The sequence below is a fragment of the Neolamprologus brichardi genome, chromosome 15 (assembly GCF_056152115.1).
Source record: "Neolamprologus brichardi isolate AB-2024 chromosome 15, ASM5615211v1, whole genome shotgun sequence".
Taxonomy (NCBI): Eukaryota; Metazoa; Chordata; class Actinopteri; order Cichliformes; family Cichlidae; genus Neolamprologus; species Neolamprologus brichardi.
Window position 1 is genome coordinate 7,516,146 of NC_142118.1, and position 24,024 is coordinate 7,540,169.

At 41.6% G+C, this 24,024-nt stretch overlaps 1 protein-coding gene across 4 annotated transcripts; it reads right to left on the reverse strand.

The window, feature by feature from the left end:
- Nucleotides 1-11,306: 11,306 nt before the first annotated feature.
- Nucleotides 11,307-23,890, reverse strand: gpatch2 (G patch domain containing 2). Of its 4 annotated transcripts, none has more exons than XM_006797211.3 (10): nucleotides 23,693-23,890; nucleotides 22,639-22,882; nucleotides 21,716-22,263; nucleotides 20,865-20,929; nucleotides 19,739-19,936; nucleotides 17,476-17,596; nucleotides 17,109-17,148; nucleotides 16,794-16,858; nucleotides 16,569-16,657; nucleotides 11,307-13,897 (listed from the first exon to the last, which is right to left on the reverse strand). In XM_006797211.3, exons 1-10 carry the CDS (start codon nucleotides 23,740-23,742, stop codon nucleotides 13,728-13,730), a joined length of 1,590 nt encoding a protein of 529 aa, XP_006797274.1. In that variant the 5' UTR covers nucleotides 23,743-23,890; the 3' UTR covers nucleotides 11,307-13,727. The 4 variants fall into 4 exon arrangements, with proteins under 4 accessions (XP_006797274.1, XP_006797273.1, XP_087708207.1 ...); XM_006797210.3 differs by having other exon boundaries at nucleotides 21,713-22,263; XM_087852081.1 differs by lacking the exon at nucleotides 23,693-23,890 and adding an exon at nucleotides 23,556-23,658 and having other exon boundaries at nucleotides 21,713-22,263.
- Nucleotides 23,891-24,024: the final 134 nt, after the last annotated feature.

Here is a 24,024-nt window from a genome sequence, read left to right on the forward strand (position 1 = left end):
ACAAGGGTCTCCAAGTAAAAGCCGGCCCTCAAGAACACCCAGCCACACAATTTGAATGGCCATCCCCCAGAAGGTTGAGCTTGCAACTGATTGGCTGCCCTCTTAGCCAATGAGAGACATGGCTACTGGGGCAGGTGGATATATGGAGAGGATGACTTTAACATGTTTTAGTTATGAGAAAAATCCAAATATGTAACAGGTATTATTTACTGTAGTATTGCTACTTTATATTAAAAAGACACTAAATATATCACAAATCTCTTAATATGCATATTAGTGTACATCTTATGGGATAATCTTTATATGTTTCTCTCAAAGCACCATAACAACAACAACTACAGACAACTACAGGACATTTAAATTGCAATTCAATAGTGTGTGTCCAGTTTCTGCAGCTTATCAGAGATATTTAGTCTAATTTGGTTTGAAGTTAGAATCAAAGAAATATGATCACTAGTTGGTTTATATTTTAAGCAAAAACCTTATATACATATTGAATATTTCTAGGTTCAGGAAATAAGAAGTAAACCAACACTGAAAATGATTTTTAGATGCTGCATTACTCTATCTTTAAAAAAAATCTATAACACAGTAGGTGGTACCAGCCATGTAAAATAATTTATAAATGCTGAGCTGAAAAATGTCTTCATTCCCCTCCATCAATCGAAACAGGCGGCGCAATAAACAAATATATAAATGTCTACTCACACAAAGACATTTGCACGATTTCTACCTTGGCCTTAACTGACTTACTGCTGTTCTAATGAGCTATACCTGGAAGCCTAACGTGATGGCTTTCGCTCGCTAAGCACGTGTGCATACAAGATAAGGAAACACAGTAGTTGTCCAGCACAGCAAATGGCAAAGTTAAAGGATTATATGGTCAAAAGAAGCAACACAGCACAGTAAATACAAGAAGAGATTTAACAAAAAAACAAAGTATCTCGATGTTAATGTCAGTGCTCTGATCATGTAAAGCTGTGGTCAGAAATGTACATACACTCATCATCGGCATGAATGTCGTGGTAATTTACTGTTCTTTGTCCCAGGTGGAACAGGTGGATTTAGTGAACAAGTTTTAACTTATTTTCTATAATACACAGAGGGTCAAAAGTATACATCTCTTTTAACTTGACAAGGCCTTGTTAACATCTTGTTAGCGATCATGATTGACTACAGCCGAAGAGGATTTGTTTGACAGCACTCATTGGATTGACCTATACCCAGAACGATGGGAAAGTCCAAGGAACTCGGGGAAAATCTAAGACTGAGTACTTGAAGATTTACACAAGGTGGGAAGATTTCTTAACTGCAAATTCCAAGATCATCAGTGCAAACAATTTTATGCAAGTACAAATTATTTGGCAACACTTTGTCAAGGTCAGAGGACCCAAACTGTCACCCTCAGATGAGAGGAAATTGGATAGGATGTTCAGAAACAACCCAACAAAGCTTAAGCCTCCCATGAACTGGAAACTCCTTGAACCCCAGTGTCACCGTATACAGTGAAGTGCCATTACCATTGACTGAGAGGATGCCGACCGAGAAAGAAGCCACCGCTCCAAAATTGACACCTTAAAGCTCAACTGAAACTTTGCAGGTACCCACATAGCCAAATGGCTTCTGGAGAAAAGTTTTATGGTTAGACAAGAAAAAGATTGAGCTATTTGACTACAATGACAAGAGGTATGCTTGGTGAGGCGAGGTGAGGCTTTCAAACATAAGAACACTGTACCAGCTGTCAAGCATGCTGGTGGTAGTATCACGCCCTGGTGCCAGTTGTTTCGGTGCCAGTGGTACTGATACACTGCACAAAATGGATTTAATAATGAAAGACGACTATCTGCAAATTCAAAAGTTCAGCTCAATTCAACAGCTAGAAACCTGGACACAGTTTAGTCCAACAGGACAATGACCCCAAACACACATCAAAACTTGTTTTGCAATGGATAAAGCAGGCTAACATTAAGCTTCTGGAAAGGCATGTTAGAAATTTGTGGACTATGCTTGAAAGCTGGGTTTGTGCCAGAAAACCAATCAATTTAAATGAACTCTACCAATCCTGCCAAGACGACTGATCAAATATCCAGCCAGAATTATGCCAAATGTTGGGTAGTGGCTACAAAAAGCACCTGATCAAGCCGTAATTTGTTAAGGGAAATTTAAGTAGATATGTTTGTATACTTTTTATAAATCATCATCCATCATTCCAAAAAGTACCATGACATTCATGCCCATGATGAGTGTAAACTACCCACCACAAGTACATGATGTAGCATGATGCTATGTCAGAAATCCAACACAACTTTGCTTTATATTGTAAGTTTCTGCACAATACAATAATCAAAGTAATAAAACAGTCAGTCCTCTAATGAATCCTGCCATTCGTCCTGAGAGAGTGAAGCTACTCTAAGTAGCTCAAGGGTTAGATGGGTCTTAGGCAACGCGTGGTAACTACATCCTAATCCACTTTAACGACAAAAACACACATGAAGGGGTCAACAAAAATCCCTCTATGTGAAGACACACGAGCACACGTGTACACGCAGACATCTGCCATGTAGTGTGTTTGGTTATGCTGCGAGAGACAGGTTTACTCACAGTCAGGATAGAGTGTAATCGGTGTTCAAATCAAAACATGTCATTTTAACATTGTAGCGTATTATACCGTGTGACCACATGGTTCCAGTTCTATCTGAATTAACATAGGACACAATAAGTTTCCTGTGGCAACAATGCAGCAGTTTAATGTTTTCCACCGATGCACAACACAGGTGTTGAACATGCATTTTACTTTTCCAGACCAGCTGATCTGACCTTTAGGTTTGAAAGGAAGAAACAACACAAACCCTTGGCCCATCTCGTCTTCTCTGATCGTCATGATGTCGTGTTAGTGCTCTGAGCCAACCCCCTGCTAAACTTCCACAGGAATGAAATCACCTGCGCTAATCTGTAGCTCAGATAAAAGGCCAGACAGCAGACTGCACGGAGTGGGACTTTATCTCATTATGCACCACATGAAACACCCAGCCAGCACTAGCACACTCTGCATTAAAGCAGCCTCATACAGATATGTGTAAACAAACATATCAATGCAAGCGCATGCAAACACAAAGGGGAAAGTACATAAGAAAACCTGTGAAGGATAAAGAGTGTGATTTCCAACGTAGACAATTTTATCACAACCATAAAACACAAAAACCCAGACAAGTATCACGAGTCACATCTCCTTAAAGCTGATGTAAGAGATAAAACATTTTTACGCTGAGAAATTATCTTCTATAAACCATTTAGGAAACTTAGAGTTGACATTAAAACGATTTTTATCTGTTTAGTTTGGCTCAAAAAGGGTCAAGATTTTTTTCCCCATATAATAAATGCAGAAGAATGAAAAGTTCAGGTTGAAATTAAACAACAGATTAATTATTTTATCAGCAGTTAATATTTTCCTTGGCAACAGCAGAGCATTCTCGAGACACTCAACAACAATAGTAGGGTTTGCCTGAGCCAAGTCATAGCGGCGTCAATTGAACCACTTGAAAGAGAAATGTTCAGATAATTTCCTTATGACTTTGTGCCACTGTATGAAAAGGTGCTGTTTGTTCACTTTGCAGTTGATGTTTTTAAGTTAGACAGATAAGATGTGGCACTCATTAACTTCAGTCAGTTGGCTGAAAAATTACAATCAAACAGGTTTAAAGTAAGTTCTCATTCAGGCTGCAAGTATTACATATTTCTAAGGTAAAAGAATATGTAAGCAGCCGACCTTTCCTCTGTAAATTGTAAAAACTTACCGTTAACTTTTTTAACTAATTGAAAATCTTATTCTATCCAGTATTTGTACAAACTACACAAGTATACAACCCATTTAAAACAGTCACCGGTCAGTCTATTGAGTACACCTGTGCAACTGCTTGCTAACACAAATATCTGACCAGTCAGTCACATGGAAGCAACTCAATGTATTTAGCTTTGTAGACATGGTCAGGACAAGCTGCTGAAGCTCAAACTGAGTATCAGGATGGAGAAGAAAGGTCATTTACACGACTTTGAATGTGGCATAGCCTGAGTATTTCAGAAACTGATTAGTTACTGGGATTTTCCCCAAAACAACAATCTATACAGTTTAAAAGGTCTTTAAAAAAAAGAAAGAAAGAAAATATCCAGTGAGCAGAAGTCTTTAGGTTTAAAAAATCCCTTCTCAGAGGTCAGAGGAGAATGGCCACACTGTTTGAACTGATAGTAAGACAACAGTAACTCAAAATAATTACTCATTACAACCGAGGTATACAGAAGACCGTCTCTGAAAGCACAACATACTTAATATAGATGCGGATGGGCTGCGGAAGCAGAAGACCACACCAGTTGGCACTCCTGTCATATAAGAACAGTAGTTTAGACACCATAACCCACCTGAGTGTTGTTAATGACCATGTCCATCCTTTTATGACCACAGCGTCATGTCGGCTCATATCATCTTAAACTGGTTTCTTGAACATGAAAATGAGTTCACTGTACTCAAATAACATCGGCAGTCATCAGAATCCAATCTAATAGAGCAAATCTTGGAAGTGGTTGTCATGGATGTGAAGCAACTGTGTGATGTTATCTGTGGACCAAAATCTCTGAGCAATGTTTCTAGCACTTTTGTCAAAAAGTCAAAAGGCGATCCAGCCTCTTACTAGCAAGGTGTACCTAACAAAGTGGCCAACGATTGCATTTGAGTGTGCTTCATTTGAAAGGAGTTTCTTTTTTGGCCAGAAAAAATGAATTATTTTCATATACACACATATATATCTCCAAAGCTATCCCCATTGCTCTCAGTTGTACTTTTAAGCTTTTATTAGCAAATGTTAGCACCCAGAAGCTAACACAGAAGCTAAACATACCTTCTTTTTCACAACCACCAGGCTCTTTCTCTGCATAAACTGTTTTGGTTGTTCATTTTCAGCTAAACTGTGGCAATTTAAGAGTTAGAAGGTATGCTCACCAGAAATGACCGTGCAGTTTCACTATCAGATCCACCCTTTGATCATTAGTCCTATTTCAAAGCAGCAAGATGGTGAAAACAGCTGGAGGCTTCATAAAGGGACATTTAGGTGGGTTATTCCATCAGCATCAAGGCTAATTTATCAGTTTCCCGGCCTCTGGCTATTATAGCTGTCAACTTATTTTCCATTGAGGCATCAATATTAATAAACCACATCAATGTAGTCTATGATTCATCAGCTAGTTAAATAGCTAACTATTAGCCAGGATTTAAACAAGAAGTGACTAACAAAATATAACTCATTTTTTTTGGACCCATTTGCCAATTTTGGCCCCTTTTTAACTATTTAAACAAAAATAAACAACAAATGACAAAACCTGACACTGAATAACAAACCAACTGGACAAACTTGGACAACGACATGAATGGAAGCAAACTGCAGCAAATGAAACCAAACACGCTGGGCTGCAGTTAAACATCAAAAGTATTTTTACACTGCTGAGCCTGAGCTGACGACAGGAGCTCAATATCTGCTCTGGAGGGATGCTGCATGTAACAAAGCACCCAGCTGTCAGGTATTGACCCTTCACACCAGATGCATCCAGTTTGTCTGAGAAACAAGAAAAAGTATGGGTTAAACAGGCACACTGCATATGTGTGCATGCATGTTCTTCCCAAAAAATCACAGCCACCGTCTCTCAGCCTCTGGGTCCAGCTGACGCATTGACTTCCAAAACTGGACAGTCACTCTTCAGCTCCAAACCCCTCCGTCATGCACATTAGCATCAGCCCTCAGATCTAGTGAGTGTAATCTACTTAGTTTATATCTGACTCACAGTCATCCATCAATTACTGAGACAGTGGGAAAGACTATTGACACTGTGTGCAAACCCTGATGTCCCGCTGCTCCGACACAGCACCTCTCCGGCGCTTAAATGGGAGAGACGCATGAAAGTCAAAGGAGAGAAAGACAAAAGAAATAAGACGGAAAACAAATAAAGGAAACTGCAATGATAGCTCTGCCATGTGCTTTGTCGTTGGATGCCTTTAAATAGATGAATGGAAGGGAAATGATACATAAAATGACAGATTAAGTGGCAGATGAGCATTTGGAATCGGATCACTTTCACTGTATTGATCTGTGGTACACTGCACAGGGATCAGAGGTCACACACACACACGCATACATACATACATACACGCGCACACAGGCTTATGCCAGAAACCTGAGAAAGCCTCTGGGAGAAGCTAAAGCAACTATAGAAATGTCACTTAGAGCTGCTAGAACCTGCTGCAGCTATCCTTAGTGGGTCAGTGGTCTTGAAATGTTTTTTTTCCCACTTATCTGGAGATGTTAAGTCCCTCTGGGAGGGTGGAGGGGTGAGCCATTCTGGGAAACATACACAGGAAAGCTTTCAGGAAGGCAGGATTTCATTAGGACTAATTTAAGAGTATTTTATGAATATTTGAGACCAAACGCACTGAGTAAGAGCTCGTGTTATTGGTTAAATGAATTGACTAGATTACCCCCTAGTGGAGGGATTGTGTGTGACATTTATAAAACGGGACACTGCTTTTAGCTGAACAAGTTTGATAAGGGATGATTATTCGAAAGCACCGTCAAGGTCCATCAAGGCGCGAGCTCAAAGTCAAATACGTCACTGGTCTGCCGTCCCGTCACCGTGCCATGTTGTCTTCTGGCAGGAGCCCATCTGGAGGTTCTTAGGGTGATTATGTAACAGAGCTTCTTCTAACAACATAATGTGGATTACTACAGCAAGTACCCTTTCATATTCTCAACAAGCAGCAGCCTATTGGATTAACTGCTCAGCTTCTGGCCTGTGGTCAGCCGCCTCTGTTTCTGTGCGCTTTCCGCTGAAAGGGGAAGAAAACAGAAAAAAACAAAAAACAAGAACATCTCCCGTCCCTTCTCCTTCGCTGTGCGTAATGCCCTTGAGCCTCGAGTCCTCCTGTGCATATTGTCGAGGAGGTTTGGTGCAGAGCGTCATTTAGAAGTTACTTGACGTCTTCTCTAAATAAAGTATGCTTGGATTTCATTTACTTAATATGATCATTATTGAAATTCTGTCCTTGGAGATTGATTCTCCTCTTTTTCTCTGTGTGTTTTTTAAACCAGCACCACAAACCCAAAAAGCTTAAAGTAATTAAATAGATTAAGTACGGAAAGCTTAATTCAGAAAACGTACCCACTTGAGTATTTGGAGTTTCTGCATTTTCCTTCTTACTTTTTAAGTTAATAAACTTCTTTTGTAAACTTGAACTTTTTAACTCTCATCCTACTGACACATTTAAATCACATGGACAACCAACCTATCTCTTACTATAGCATTATTAGCTATATGATTAATTTCATCTAAAGGAAAAAAAATAGATTATAGAATTACTTTTGCAAAATTACAATTAGCTTTCATATTTCATTGACCAAAAATCTAAACCTTTCTTTAATATAACTTGCAGCTTATATCCATGTTATTACTTTAAAGCTTATTTACCATCTTTTGACTCTGGTATCAATTTCAAGTAAACATTATTTGTGTTGTATTTAAGTACACCAGTTATTTTGACCCTAATCAAAAATGGAAATAACGCACACAATGAGCCAACTCCGAGACTTCATTTCTCCAGCTTGTCGTGGGTCTGCCTCAGGGCCTCCTCCAGGACATTCCCGAAACATCTCACCTAGAAGCCATCCTAGCCAGATGCCAGAACCACCTCAGTTGACTCTATTTGATTAAGAGGTGTAGCGGATCTTCTCAGAGTCTGTCACTTGTAACTGTAATCTTATTTTTTCAGTCACTACCCACAGCTGACAGCCATAGGTGAGGGTGGAAATGTCGATTAGCCAGCCAGCTTCACTATCAGGTCTTCCTTTACTGTAACGGGCAGAAAACAGAGTCTACTACAGTAGAGGAGGGCAGATTGATAGATTGACAATTGTGAGGGCATTGATACTTTGTTTCTATCCTGTAAGTTCAGTATGTAGTGAACTGTGTTACAATGGTGAAGTTCTTTAGAAATGAAAAAATGTTCCTCAAATGTGCAGCATGTTCTGCACCAATATACCACTTCCCTCTTCTCTTACTCATAAACAAGACTCGATATATATATATATATATATATATATATATATATATATATATATATATATATATATATATATATATATATATATATATATATATCCACTTAGGACAGCAATTTATTCCTGACCCATAGTGGACACTCCACCCTTTTCTAGCTGAGGACCATGGCCTCAGACTTGCAGTTGCTAATTCTCATCACATCTCCTTCACACTCATATACAAACTGCTGTAGGACAAGCTGGAGGTCATCGTCCAATGAAGCCAACAGAACCACATCATCTGCAAAAAGCAAAGACATGTTCTGACAACTTTCTGTGTGAAACCATGAAGGTGATGAATGCAGTGATGGAGTCTTTCCTGTTTAAAATGCCCGAAAGAGTACCATGACCCCCAACTGCATGCTGTATTTTGCTTTAATTCAGGACCCATGGCAAATATGACCTGTGAATAACTAGCTTCATTTATTAGAACTGCATAGATGGAATTTGCATAGATGGCAGAACTAATGTGGCATCATTAGGATCAAATTCATTGACAAAGCCATAAAACGTTAGAATGATAGAAAAGAAAACAAGCCTGTGAGATATGACAAAAAAAGAGAATAAAATACGACCACAAAATGCATAATTTCAGTGTGATAATAACAATAATAACAAGAAGAAGATAAGGAAAGCTTCAAAATGCTTTCTCAGTCTGACATTGTCAACATTCAAACTGTTAATAGGAGTAATGTTAGCCTAGAAGACTATTATACATGTAGTCCTACATTGTTATTAATGTAATCAAGAAAGGCAGGAGAAAGGGAGTAAAAGCAGGCTAATCTTACCTGTTTATATCCCCGAGCATGTATTTTCACTGTTCTATTGGTACTTTTACTCAAGAGTATTATCTTTGTCAGTGGTGCTTTTTCACAAGTTGTTAACCCTCCTTTACACACATGCACAGACACTGTTTTCCGACCGGTCTCTGGTGAGGATCCACTGATGCGGGACCGGGGCACATTAAATCCTGGGAATCAGCATCTCACACACCTAATGCTGATGTCAGGAATTATTATAAACATTTCACATACCCACATACCCACACACAAACATACACAGAAACACCATGCAGCCCATCTCATCATCTCACTTACATCTCCACAGGTGGCAAATTTTACCCTGGAGCTCAATGTCAGCATGTCTGCATAAACAAATCAACGCAAAACGCACATAGACTGAAAGCGCTTATCCTGTCACGTTATCTGGGGTTTTTTTTCCCCCACAGCTACCACAGCTTTATGAATTCACCCTCTGGCTCTCCGTTTATCTGCCCATCCGCCTCAAACCCAGCCAAACCCATTTTATCAGCAGCTCCACAGGTGAGCCCGTCTCATTTCACAACGGTGTCTCGCACCACGTCGGGCTAATGCCAGGTCTCTTCCTTCAGTTATTTCCCCTCCCTCCCTCTTCACACTGTGCTTCTGTTCTTTCTTTCCCCTTATACACCTCTGGGATATTTCAGCTTTTGAGGTGAGATGTGACACAATTAAACATCTCCCCTTCCTGCCCAACTCTTTCACCGGGCATCGGGGGTGGGGTCCTTGCGGTGACCCCACCTTCCGGTCATCCCCTCAGCCCGTTAGCCCGCTCAGCACAGCGCACTTAATCCCGGCCGTGCCAAGGTAGACCAGTCAAAATGTAATTTTCTGCAAGATTACACATGATAATGACTCGCTTTGGAGGGCCGCCATAAATAATGACTTCCAATTATAGATGCATAACTATCGATCTGTCAACAGAAGCACCGAGGAAGAAGAGAGAAGCCCGGGGGTTGGGTGGTGGTGGTGGTGGGGGCAGAGCTGGACAGATGTTGTGTTTACTGACATTTTTTTTTTTTTTGGGGGGGGGGGGGGGAGATAGCATGCAGACAAAAAAAGAAAAAAAAACAGAGGACGCTGCCGCAGACACACTTAACAACTGCCCAACCGCTTTACAAAGTCTTACATGAAGGCTCAGAAGCAAGTGTTGATGTGAGCCAATAAAATTTTTTTTTAAAAAAGCCTGAGAGATGAGTTCACCTGGGATCAGAGCAGACCTTCACCTGCTCTGGCACACACACACAGACACACACAAACACACACTTCTGCTCCAATTCAACACCACACTGGACTGTTTCGAAGGAACAAAAACAGAAAACACACACACACACACACACACACACACACACAAAACCACATCACCAACACATTTGCTGCAATTAAAAGAAACCTCGCATCTACTACTTCTTCGTCCGCTCAGCCTTATTGCTCTCGCTCAGTACTCACTGTCAGTTTCATGCACTGGCTGGCTGGCTGGTCCTCCGCTCTATAGCTGCAGTCAGTCAGTCTCAAGGACAAACGCTCCAGCTCTCCTCGCCTTCGGTCTCTGTAGCTCAGCGATGCAGCAGCACGCGCATGCACGCACACACACTCCCAACACACAAAAATTTCATAAACACACACATTCCCCTCACCCTCCCTCCCTCTCTTTCTGTTCTCAGCGTCTCACTCTGATCCAGTGCTGAGTTTACCTGCCTACCTTGCTCGCAGGGGGAGTCCTGAGAGAGTGTGTCAGACAAAAAGTGTGTCTAAGAGCAGGGGTGGGTGGTGGGCAGACTGTTGGAGGTGTGAGGGAGAACACAAGCCAGCGTACCCTTATATGCAGAGGGAGGAGGTGAGTAGAAGGGAGGGTAGAGGACACACAGGGTTCCTGTATTCCCACAGATACAGAGGAGGGATTTCTATTGCAGCCTTGCAAAAGATGGGAGAAAAAGAGAGGAGGGAAGAAGACGGAGAGAGCGCGAGCATCATATTTCAGTGATGTTGAGTCAGCATGTGCATGGGATGTGTGCGTTTATAGAGTTGGAAATATTTCGAGGCCACGTTCTTATTTGCAGAATGCTCTCTTCATCAAAAGGGAGGTGCGACCGTGCCGTCTCAAGAGCAACCAGAGAAGAAAGTTCTCCTGGTTTGTACTTAAAGGGCTCACATCCTGATCGGAGTAAGTTGCCTCACTGATGATGTACGTTTTACAACTTGATTTCAGCGTCCTAAACGACTGCGGATCCTGATGCTCTGTTCAACCAACTTTAAAGCCTCAAAAATATTGGTTTAACTCCACAGGACAACTCTCAAAATTCAATCCCGTTGTTGTTAATATGGGTGAATTAGTAAAAGAAATTAAACACTTAAATGCTGCATAAACTGCTGCTTTATTAAACCACTAATCTACATAATACTATGCAAGTAAAAAGAGCCCATCATCAGGCCGAAAAAAGAAGAAACACAAAACCCATTAAAGTTCTATAGGCAGAAAAACATAAAGAAAATCAGCAATTTGGTACATTTTGGTGTAAGGAAGGCGCTGGTCGAGAGAAAAAGGCCTGAAAAACAACAGAAGAGAAAATTTGACAATCGCAGAATTCCTTTTCCTTGACAAAGAAAAACCTTTTCACAATAATCCAAGACAGGAACACTCTCCAGGAGGTAGGTATATCATTGTCAAAGTCTACAATCAAGAGACGCCTTCATGAAGGGAAATACAGGGGGTTTACGACAATGTGCAAACCAACGTTTAACCTTCCGAACAAGAAGCCCAGATTAGACATTTAAAACTATTACATTTTTTTTTAAACAAACAAAAAACATAGATGTCCCTAGTGGAAACAGTTGATTTATGGAGAAGATAGGAAAGGCCCATTATCCACAACATAACCACAGTGTTAAAGCACGAGCATGGATGGTTCCAGAAGAGCCTGGTTACTTGGAGTAACCTGCTGTAGTGATGATGATGTGGCTGCTCACCGAAGCAGCAGGATGAACTGTGAAGTGTACAGAGCAATAGTCTCTGTGCGGATTCAGCCAAATGCTGCAAAGCTGATTGGACAGCGTTTCACTGTACGGATGTATAATGACCAAAACATACTGCAAAAGTAACCCAAGAACTTTAGGTCAAAGAAATGTAGTGCTCATAAAAATGCTGAGTCACCTTAACCTAAGTAATCAGGCTTTTTCCCCCTTTCTTCAAATCCATCCTCTACCTGGGGCTGCAGTAAAAATGTAGAGATTTTTTTTTTTATCAAATTATAATCATCAGGAAGGTTACCTTTGAGCCTTCTTACAAAAAAAAAAAAAAGACAATCTAAAATCAAATTAATAAACAATTAATGCGTTAGTCTTTTTTGCTTAGTTTCAGATTTAACAGTTTTGGTTTACAGAGGCTAAATTTCTACTGTACACGCTTTTCTTCCACATCAGAGCTCCACTCACATGTCTTTAAACTGTCACGAGTTTAATGAGGTAAGTTAGGTCCTAAGGTTAAAAGCTGTTCAGAGGAAATACTGCTACACTTTAAATATCCTGCACCATTTCTAATCAACATCTTTCTATTTTTTTTCTGGCCCCTTGTTCTCTCAGCTGCACTTAAATTTACTTTAGCTATATATCCACAACAATCCGCTGTGTCTGGCCAATATGCTAATGGGGTTAAATTACCCAACAGCTGCATAGTAAATAATACAATTAGGTAAGCAGCCAACTTATTTTAATAAATGCGTCTGACTTCCTGTGTTGTGCCGCAGGTGTCTGATTAGACGTTAGCCAGCCCGCACTTCCCCACAATCCTGCGAAAAGGTCTAATCAAGCAAATTAAGCGGAAAGCACCGGTTAAACACAGGTTCCTTCCTTCAAGTGTGTGCACTGAAACGCCAAAATGCTCATATCATACCGTGTGACTGTGTAAAGTCACAGAGCGTGCTTACGCTTGGCTACGTTTGCAGCAACACTGTTTAAAAACCTTAAATAACGTTCGATGAAACGAAAAGCAGGGTGTGGTGAAACTTCGGGCTTCGTGTGCAAATGTGTGCATACTGGTGCTAAATGAAGAGAAATTTGTAACTTGGATTTTCAGCCTTTTTCTCTTTTTTTGGGAGAGAGATTAAAAACATTCTCATGACAAGATTTCTCCAATTAAATCAACAATTAAAAAAAGGAATTGGGCAGGGAAAACATCCAGATATCCAAACTTACATCAATAAAGCGTACCCTAAATTCATTACAATTAAAAAAAATAAGAATAATCTTGAGGTATAGCCTTCTCAAACAATTGATTTTAAAATTATTGTGCAACATCAGACAAAAACCCTATCATTGATTCACTAACCAACACGGCCCGACTGAAAAACCGTTGCCGTCGTCACTGGCGACCTGAAGCAATACTATTTGTATGTAGTCAACAGCACCCCAGTTCTCTGACCAGTAACACTGGCATCTGAGGTAACGGATGAGACATCACATCACATCACTTTCTCCAACATGGAGTTTCTCAAGAAGACGCGTTTGCCATTCTTGTCTGTGGATCACTTTCCGTCCTTTACTTTCACATGTTAAGGAGTCTGTGCAGAGATCTCAGTCTTCTTGCAGTTTCCCCAACATGGGAAAGTTTATTTTTTGTTTCATCTCAGGTCGTTTGCTACGATGAGCAGCGTCCTTCTCTTGTTGATCGTGCGCCTGGATTATTCCAGACCTTTGTGTGTGTTTTTTTTGAAAACCCTGAGGAGAATTTCATCTCGTCCCTCCTTGGTGGGGTATATTATCATGACCTCACTCTTTGTGTTCAGCTGAAACCCAAACCCGTGCCTTTAGGTCTCTGGGTGGCCCGGATGGGCTCGGTAATGCCTCTTCCCTCAGGACCCAGGCCCATCCCTGGACTCCAACCCATGGTTTGCAGCATGCGGTTCCCCATGTTGGTCTCAGGGATTGGAGGTGCGTTCTCCGCGACCACTCCTGAAAACAAAGTTCACAGATTAAAGAAAGCTAATAATATCTGCCTACGCATCCTCACTCATACCATGTTAAACACTCCGTACAAGCGTCGGCTATAAAGGAGATCTTCAAAGCAGCTCAGACAATGTACGCGTGAAATGAGTAAATAATAAAGTTAGTTTGACGTCATGCCCCACAAACAGTTTAAACACAAAGCTAGAGACAGTTATAGTGCAGTAAACAACTTAACATAACAGGAAATTCAATCACAGATAAATGGTACATAAACTCTTCTGATTACTTTCTCTCATCTGAAGACCTTAGCCATCTTCCCAGCAACAAATTTTTTTCCTCCCCCAAATACAGTAAGGTAGACTTGCCTTTTGTCCTTAGTGCCTTATTGCTATGTATTACTATTGCTATGTCTGTGAATGGAGTTCACAGTGTAAGGAGTGTTTCGAGTACTAAGTCAGAGTAAAGAACGGCTATTTATATAAATTTCAGTCCATTTAGCTGGGACTGTACTAGAAGGGGGAAAAGTACTGGTGGCTGCCAGTGCTACCCTCTCAGTCTCCTGGTAGATGTGCATATGGTATGAATTTGAAAAATGTAGGTGACATCTTTGTTATCATAGTCACAAGACTTTCAGGAAACTTGACCTCTAACCTTAATCTTAAAAATAAATAACTGGTTTATAAAACGATGACAAGATACATCAGAGCCAAGGATGCACTGAATACATGAAATTCCTTGAACTACACAGGAATAAATTGGCACCAGAATAATGTTAAATAACTAGTTTGTCATAGTACTATCAAACTGCTAGCTTTTTTTAAGTCATAAAAATCAAGGACAAAACATCTGAAATGTATCCAGTGGTTGGAATATTGAGGCAAAACAGCTGTTTTGAAGCTTTTTGACGTTGATATGTGCAAAACAATTAGGTCCAATATTAGATCCGTTATGTTTTAATCACACAAGCTTAGAGACCGCTCAGTGAAAAATTTGTACATCTCAACCAGGTGGTGGCTGTCGGCTGTAGCCAGGGGAAATCAGTTGCAAATAAGGTGCTGCACCAAAAACCATCTTGTATTTGCTTTGGTTGCAACACACTGTCTGCAAGAGTGCAAGACTGTCTCGCTTCAAAGTTAAAGTAAAGAATGCGCTCGGCAAGTAATTTGCAGACAAGCATGCAAACTAGTGGCGGCCTGCTTGTGAACAAAGCAATTGCAAGAAGGTTTACAGTGCAGCACCATATAGGTCTTTTTACCTACTGTCAACCTACTTACAACCAGCAACCACTCGCCAGCCTTTTTTTTAAACATTATACATTTGATTTGTGGCAAAACATTTTATGCTTTTTAGTCACTTTTAAAGAAATTAAAAGTGAAAAAAAAAAAAGTTACTAGTAGTATTTTTTGGATTTACAATGCATTAACCCTAAAACATTAAAATCCTTTTTCTTGTTTACAGATCTGACGTTCTGTCTATCTGGTGGTTCAGCTTTAGTATAAACATAACCATGTAATTGACTTGGCCACATTTTCAATGGTGTAACAAATGCAAGCAGTGAAGGGAAGATCATGCGTGTCTGTCTCAGACAGTGATCATTTTGTCCTCCCTCTTCCTGGAAGTTCCCAGTCCAGTCACAGAGTGCAACCTATTACCCTTTTTAATCCTCCTTTCATTTGTATGCAGGGCAGAGTAAAGCTGCAAGATCATTTCCAGACGCGACCGTCTGAGGGTTCGAGCACGCCAGGACATTTGGCCTCAGAATACAAATATGCGCCAAGTGAGTGTCAGGTATGTACACAATGCAACACTGAATATGCCACAATGATACTTTGGCAGCCCAGCAGACAGTGGTAATGTTTTCCATGTGCTTGCTGGGTGTTGCCGCCTTATTTAACTGATTTTATCCAAGTTTTTAAGCACCCACCTTAAATAAGGACCTCATAAAGTTGAAATTAATGTTTGGTTACACTTTTTTTGTCTGCCCAATTTCTTTAACGTGTGCTCCATGTCTTCTGTTTTTAAACACAAATGCTTACCTTTCTGTTGGGCCTGGGCATAAATTAAAGAAGCCTGCACCTGAGCCAAAGCATGCATGACTCTTTAACCCACAAATGACAGCCAACTTAATCTCATAAAACACTTCAGTACACTAATGTGGATACAATGTCAGCGTTTAGGTATAAATTACAATCAAAAACACGACATAGCTTCAGACTAAATACATTACAGGGCCAACATTAGCATTAACTCGTCCTTCCTCCTCCAAAAGGATAAACTGGCCCAGAGGTAAGAGGAGTAGTTTTTTTGGAGGCGGTGGAGGGGCTGAGTGGCTAACGGCTAATCCAGTATCTCTGCTGTGGCAGCATGATTTAGCCAGCTGACTCTTGTCCAGCAAAGCTTAGGAAGGAAAGGGCTTTATTAATGAGAGAAGGTTGTGCAGGAGGGAGGATATGAAGGGAGAAAGATCCGCTTTCTCACAAATATGCAGCTAAAGCGCACATTTCATCCCAGTCAGTACAGCAGAAGGAGGAAAGCTTGGACATATTGAGCTCAACTAGGAGGAGGAGGAGGGGGAGGGGGAGAGGAGAACAGAAGAGAGCCAAAAATACAATAAAAGGAGCAGTTGGTATAAAGGGCCAGATGGTGTGCTAGGTGAAGCTAGGTGTGCATCCAATACCTGAAGGTGCAGTGGAACCAAGGGGGGCTGCTTTGCGCCTCCGCTTGATATCCCCTGTGCAGAGCGAACCGAGGTGTCCGCTGGTCTGTCTGTAAAACCAGTCAAGACACGCAAAAATATGATAGCACCCATTTGATCTTAAATAACAAGAAAAGTTATCATCCCTTAACAAAAACAAAAACAAACAAACAAACAAAAAACCCAACGAAGTTAAACTGTTCTCACCTGCTTGCTGTTTTTACTGAGCAGGTCCTCCGATGCCCTCTGTCTGAGAGTGGGTCCCAGTGCAACTGAAGGGGCAATGAGGGAGACACAAAAGAGCGAGTTACCCCTGGAATGAACTTTGTATTCTGCATTTTAAAGTCATTTTGGAGGCTTTTTTTAGCCTTTTTAGGTCGGTGTAGAGAGGATAGGAAAGCTGGGGAGAGAGAACAGGTGAAGGAAGGACAGTGAATGGCCTCTGAGTGGATTCAAACCCTTTTATTCCACAATAAAAGGAATAAAAGGGAAAAAAAAGAAAGAAAGAGAGAGACAGCTTACCTGTCCATGTTCTCTCCTTGAGCCTGAGCTGAACCACGGCCTGTCGGAGATATTATGCTATCATTACACAGAAACTATTGCTTCTCGACAACCACAGAAACTAGTGCAGATCTCCCAAAGAAAACAGGATTATCAAGATCTTTCTCACATTAGCTAACACACGGGCAAAAACTGAATGAGGTCTCATCATGCTTCTCTGTTGTCAAATAAAATGCTTTTATGATGTCAGTATAAAATTGTAAAAAACAAATTTTGATCATATCCTGCAGGTTTTTAAGTTACTCTTATTAATTTTCAACACCAAGGTTACTTATTTAAATAGCATCTTTCATAAAATGGAAAAAGTGATCATGCAGAAAGAACTCACTCGTGGGTGTCCTGAGTTTGTCTGCTCAATCTTTCGCTGAAGCCCTGACTGGAGGTTCCCTGCAGCCCTGCCTCAGGTACCTGATGGTTGCCATGAAGGCGGCTCAACCGGGCCTGGAAACCTGACAAACACCAGCGCAGGTTCATCATTATTTAACCTTACGATAAGATCAGTGAAATCACTCAATCGGTTGGGTCAGGAACATTTCAAGGTAGCAAAACACTGATACATCTTTTGAAATCCCAGCTTATATTTCAACAGGTTTGTAAACAGAGCATTATCCACTGGAAGCTGAGGTAATCTCAGTATGATGTACGGAATTCAACAAATTTATATATAGTCCTAATTCACACATAATTACCAAAACGCTTCATTTTTATGGCCACCTTTGGAGCTTTCACAGAAATGGAAGCATAATGGAATCACCACCGTAGGTGCATTTCATCTAGCATTGAAACATTCTGGAGCTTTTCTTGGGCATAAACACAACAATGCGGACCAAAGAGTTTAAACTTTAACTTTTACACCCACAGTACCTTATTCCAGGCATCTGCAGTCCAGTGTTTGTGCTCCTGGATGTCTCAACAATGGCTTCTTAGCAGCTAGCCTTTCCTTTAAGCCTCGTTTTTTCAGCCCTCTGCTTATTGTCATCCTGAAGACCTTTGCCTTTAGTACCTAAAACTTTGAAGCACTGCACAGCTGTTTTCTGCCTCTTCCTCTGCACATTTTCCAAACATCAGTCTCAGCAATTGATCGGTCCACAGCATACATGACCACACTGTGAGACTTTAAGTTTTGCCCAATTTTGTGTCAAAGCATACCCAGCATCAAGAAGTGCTTTAATGCAGACTCTTTCCTTTTCATCGAGTTCTCAACGATTTACCATTTTGAAAAGGATCGATGGATTTCAAACTGAATTCACTCATTTTTCTGTTTAGGAATTCAAGTGAATTAATTTGGCATCTTAATCAAAAATGAGCAACTTTAGTATTTTTTTTTCTATGTTCTTTGTAAAACAATACATTTGAAAAATCATGGCTAAGAACAACATAAAAAATGGTTGTGGTAATGACAGTACCTTTAATTTAGGGTGGCTGTGGCATAAACCTGTGGTCTAACAAATCTGCAAAGTTACTCCAGCTTTAAGTTCAGCAACTATGCTGTGTGATGTGGGCTCTAGTTTTTGGGCACTGATGTGAAAATAAATTAGGCACCAGCACCACGTTGGTTGGAAAATAGGTAGGAGATGATATGTCACGACTAACAAGGTGTGAAGGGGGGGGGGGGAATTAAAGGTACTGTCATTACCAAAACTGGAGGACACTCGAAAGACAGCTTCATGCAGCGCAAGTCTGAAAAATGTTCTTTTCGGTGCTTAAAGCTGCAGACAAAGCCTTTGTTAGGAAATGTTACTCTGTTATTCCATACATCAGTTTATTGCTGTAATGCTGATATGTCAGTGTGAACCGTTTGCCTCCTAGTGGTCTGTAGTGAGACTGCAACAACTTTTCACAGTATCTTCACTTTGCCCCTCATACTAGATATTATATTACGTTATATGTAATAATAATAATAATAATAATAGATTGCATTTATATAGCGCTTTACAATACCACTATTCATTCACTCTCACATTCATACACTGGTGAAGGCAAGCTACAGTTGTAGCCACAGCTGCCCTGGGGCAGACTGACAGAGGCGAGGCTGCCATATCGCGCCATCAGCCCCTCTGACCATCACCAGTAGGCGGTAGGTGAAGTGTCTTGCCCAAGGACACAACGACCGAGACTGTCCAAGCCGGGGCTCGAACCGGCAACCTTCCGATTACAAGACGAACACCCAACTCCTGAGCCACGAGCAGATGGAAAGCTCCTCCTTCCATCTGCTCCAGCTAGGGGGCACCACAGGAGATTGTCGGTTTCCACCTAGTCCCCGTCCTCTCTCTGTCAAACCAACCGCATTCATAAAACTCCTCTTTGCCCATCCTCTTGCCTAGGAGCATCATATCCCAGTTCTAATCCAGCTCAGAGAAATTCAGTACATTCTTGTTTCTCCCAGTGCAAATCTGGGCATCTTTAAATGAGCTAATGACTCTTTACATCCTTTTACATACAAACCTACAGTCTGTTCTTTACCCCTCTTTAGAGCCACCATTGCTTTGGATGGTTGACCAAAAAAGGGAGGGGGAGAAAAATAATTGCCATTGTGTCCAAGTTTCTAAGTGATTCAAATGTGACTCTGAAAGCAAGCACCAGAAGCTTACCTCTCTGTGCACCAGGGCTCATGAGTGGGAAGGATCCAGTGAGAATGCTGTTAAAGACGGGGTCGGCTAGATCCAGCTCCTCTGACCCAGTCTCCCTCTCCCACCAGGGAACAACTCCTGCTATCCCACAAGCACCCCCGGGCCCCGGACCAGAGCCCGGCTCACCCTCGTAGAACCAGTCACTCTGCTCATCGTCACCTAAAAGAAGGAGTATGAAAAATGGGACCTCACAGAAAAGCTGCTTAAACTCATATACAAATTGAAATAAAAAGCAATTTCACCATATTTAGAAATAACTGGGAAGGATCAATAATCAATAACGACAAAAGAGGAGAACACAGTTTCTAAAAGCTAGCAAGATGTTTGAGAGAAGTGCTTTTATGTTGTTTTTACACCTGCGCTGTTTTTTTCTGTTTAAACTGTACTCTGGTTCATTTCCCCCCTCAGTCCAGTTCACTTGTGCAGGGTAATCGCACTCAGGTACAGATCAAACAACCACACCAAACGCTTTTGGAGGAGGTGGTCTAAGTCTGATTCCAAATGGTGTGTGAATCTGAGTCAACTACCAGGCGCATGCTGCAAGTCTGAACTAAACATCTTCACATAGCCAGGAGTGCTTTGCATTCTGGGGTGCGGCAGAGTACCATTGTTATTCACAAACAGTACAAACAGTCAGTGCGGGTTAGCAACTAGCTGTAAAATTAATGTAAATTCCCCATGTTGGACACTCAGCCAGAACACAGCACCTTCATCTTCCTGTACTTACTTTTGTTGCTCGCGCTCCAGACAAAATAAGCGGACTAAATGTTCTTACGTGGTTTGTACTGACCCATTTTGGTTCACTTTGAGTTTTTTTTCTGCGTCAATAGAAACCAAACCACAGGAAAAAGCTACAAGTTACAAGTACAAACTCACCAACTGACTTGGACCAGAGTATGCGAGCTATAGGCATGAAAATACCCTAAAATTAGATTGTGTGCACTTCCTACAAAACACAACCCAACACAACCACTGTGTGCAGATGCGGACCCTTACCCTTTCACAAAATCCTCCCTTCTGTGTGCACTTCTATGCAACATGCCAGACAGTTTTTGACACATACCTCAGTACATATCTCAGTACATACCTTGCCTCCCCTCATCATTTGTATAGAGGCCTCCATCACTGCTGTTACTCACACTGCTGGTCTCACTGAGAAAAAAAAAGGGTGGAAAAGGAAATTCAACCAAGTGTTTCTCCACTGCATGACTGTATCACAAATCTACATATTCCATGCATTTGCAAATAACATTAATGCTAATAAATAATACCTTAGACACTTTCTGATAATATATAACACAACAGGCAACCTTAATCTTTCCTCTGCTCTGCAGCCTTGATGAGCTCAGCACAGCTATCCACCTGGTGGCAATTTTTGTTCGAGTCCCCCTTCAGCTCACAAAGGATCTCAAGAGTAGAACAAGGACTACCTCTGCCAGCTGCAGTTCATGATGGAAAAAGGCTGTCTAGCCCCAGGATGAGAGACTCCAGACAGTTCATTACCATCACATACCATAACAATAACCTTACTAGCCCTATAACGAGTAGGGAAACGCTAGATGGTAGTTAGCAAGTTTCCATTTAGATTTTTTTCTTCTTTTTTTCAACAATTTTTCATTCAATAAAATAAGTTCCCAAAACGTTCTAAATGAAAGCAGCCATCAAAGAACATGCATGAGAACTAACTAGTCTGGAACTGGCAACATTTTAGCTTTAAATAGTCATTTTGGTGCTCTATGCACCAAACACATTTCAGACATTTCAAAAACATTAAAAAAAAGATATTAATTTTAGACAACCAGCCCCAAACACTCCCTTGCCTGCAGTACCACAAACTGACACTCAGACTCCATAAAAATCGCACACAGTAGCACATACAGAGGGAGCTACAACATCGGGAATTACGAGGCATAAAAAGAAAGGCAAAACACTAACCACCTGTCACTCATGTCCTCATCCGAACCCTTTTGCTCCTCCAGCTCCATCTTGTCTTTGGACCCGTCTGTTGGAGAACAGACGGGGTCTTCACTCTCCACCACAACCCCTTCATCAGCAGCTTCCACTCCCAACCGGTGTGTCGCCAGTTTCCTCTTTTTTACTCTGTTTTTGTTTCCACTTGGCTCTACCAGTCCACCTCCGCAGAACTCCATGGCACCTCTTCCCTCACTTGCACCCAGTCTATGTGGCTTGCCACCAACACGGGCTTTGGGTACAGGCGGTGGCCCAAGCATAGTGGAGGTGGGAGGTTCTGGATCTATGGGTGGGTCCACAGCCATGCGTTTGACCTTACGTCGTCGCCTAAGGCTTCGAGTCCCCTCTGCTGAGCCCAGGACACCTAGGTCATCCGGCCAGAGCGGCCGTTTACTTCGCCCCATGTCGGCTGTGTAGGGGATTCGCCGTTTGGGGCCAAGTTGTTCATCTGAGTCACTGTTGTCACGGGCATGGCTATTGGCAGCAGAGACTGCTCCTGTACTGGCACGGTAGTCCTGCAACAAATGACACTGTAGTGAATACCAGGCTGTGATGCTGATGCTAAATTAAGACACTTGCATCAACACAAGTATGTCAGCTAAGACAGAAGCAACAGCAGTGGGGCCGGATTTATGAAACACAGACACATTTTTACCCAAATAAAAATGTTTGCTATTGTTCAAAACGCCACACTATTTTAATATGATTTGGATTCTCCCCCCCCCCCAGTTACATTTTTCTCCTCTTCTCAAAACAGCTACAGCGAGCCAGATAACTACATCCTCAAATGTAGTAAAACTGGCTCAGCTGGTCTTAGGTAAGACTGTTGACACAGGGTTTCAAACAGATGTGTCTCGCCCACAGTCCCTATTCAATTTACCCCATCTCACCTTATGTTCCTCCACACTGGACTCTGAACCCTCACTGAGGTGGCCCGTCTCCCACGGTGGATGTGGGTTGTCTGAGCGTCGTTTCCTACCCCTCCGCTTCCGAGCCTGTCTCTTTAGCAGACAGCCCACTGCCAGTGCATGGTCACCTCCATCACCAAAACCACCACGGGCAGCTTGCTCTGAGCTCTCCTCCAGCGCTGACACCAGGTCATGGACCAGCTCGTCCATCGTTCGGCGAAAGTGCCTGAGATTAAGCAAAAAGGAGGATAAATACCATTTTATCTCACACCAGGAGTGGACAATCAGATACCTAAAGCACTTACAAACACTAAAGATTTCGCGTGTGCACAAGTATTGGTATAGAGTATAAGAATGTAGCCATTATGTGTAGATTCCTATTGATGGGCAAACCGCAAGGAAACTTAAGAGACGACTCCTGACTAAACAGATGCAAATTGAAATGCTATCACGTCAGCTAGCTGTCGATAAGCCCAACTGACGGTGACAACTTTGGACATGGGAGTAAGCTAGCTGTAAAATATCTGAGACTATAGCCTGGTGATTATTCACATTACATAACGTCCATATCTTCCCAGCAAGCAAAGCTAGGGCTAACACACGATGGGTGCACTGCTGAAAAACAGTATTAACAAATCTCAGGCGATACTATTTAATAGCCCGCGATTGCAAGGTTCTCTAAATCGACGCTTGCTTCAGTTTGCACTTTAAGTTGTTAGCTTCGAGGGCTAACGTTTTCTTGCTACTTAGCCAAGCCCTTCCAAAACAAACCCTGAACTACAGAATTTTAAAGCTGACCAACTGCTGGTACGTAACAGCGTTAACCTGTAATAACACTCACGGCATTAACTTATGCTTAGTTTAAACAAGCGCCGTCAAAAAGTAAACAACAAACACACCCTAAAATATTCAGAAGAGCTTAGCTGCTAGCCTGTTAGCGCAGCTAGCCTTCTCTCTGCCTCTAGCCGGCTGATTCACGAGAGTGGAGTGGACGTGAACAATATGTTACGTCTCCGCGGTTTCAAACACCACCTACCAGCCAGTTCCCGCTTTGCCGATGGTTTTTAGATTAGCTGCACGGAACATGAAAGCCACCAAGTCCCCGCTATCCTTAGCCAGAAACAACGGACAAACACTGACACGCCACTGAAACCATTCTGGCACAAAAGCTAACGATCAGCTAACTGGATCAATATGCGACAAGAGGAGGACACCGTGAAAGCAGCAGCAAGGTACTGTGTTGCCTTTGAGTGCTGCAGAAAATTGTACTACTATTGCGATGGGAGAAAGAGATCGTCAGAACATAATAATATTAAGGAGCATTATAATTATTCTATTTAAATACGCCACAACTGGATAAAATATATG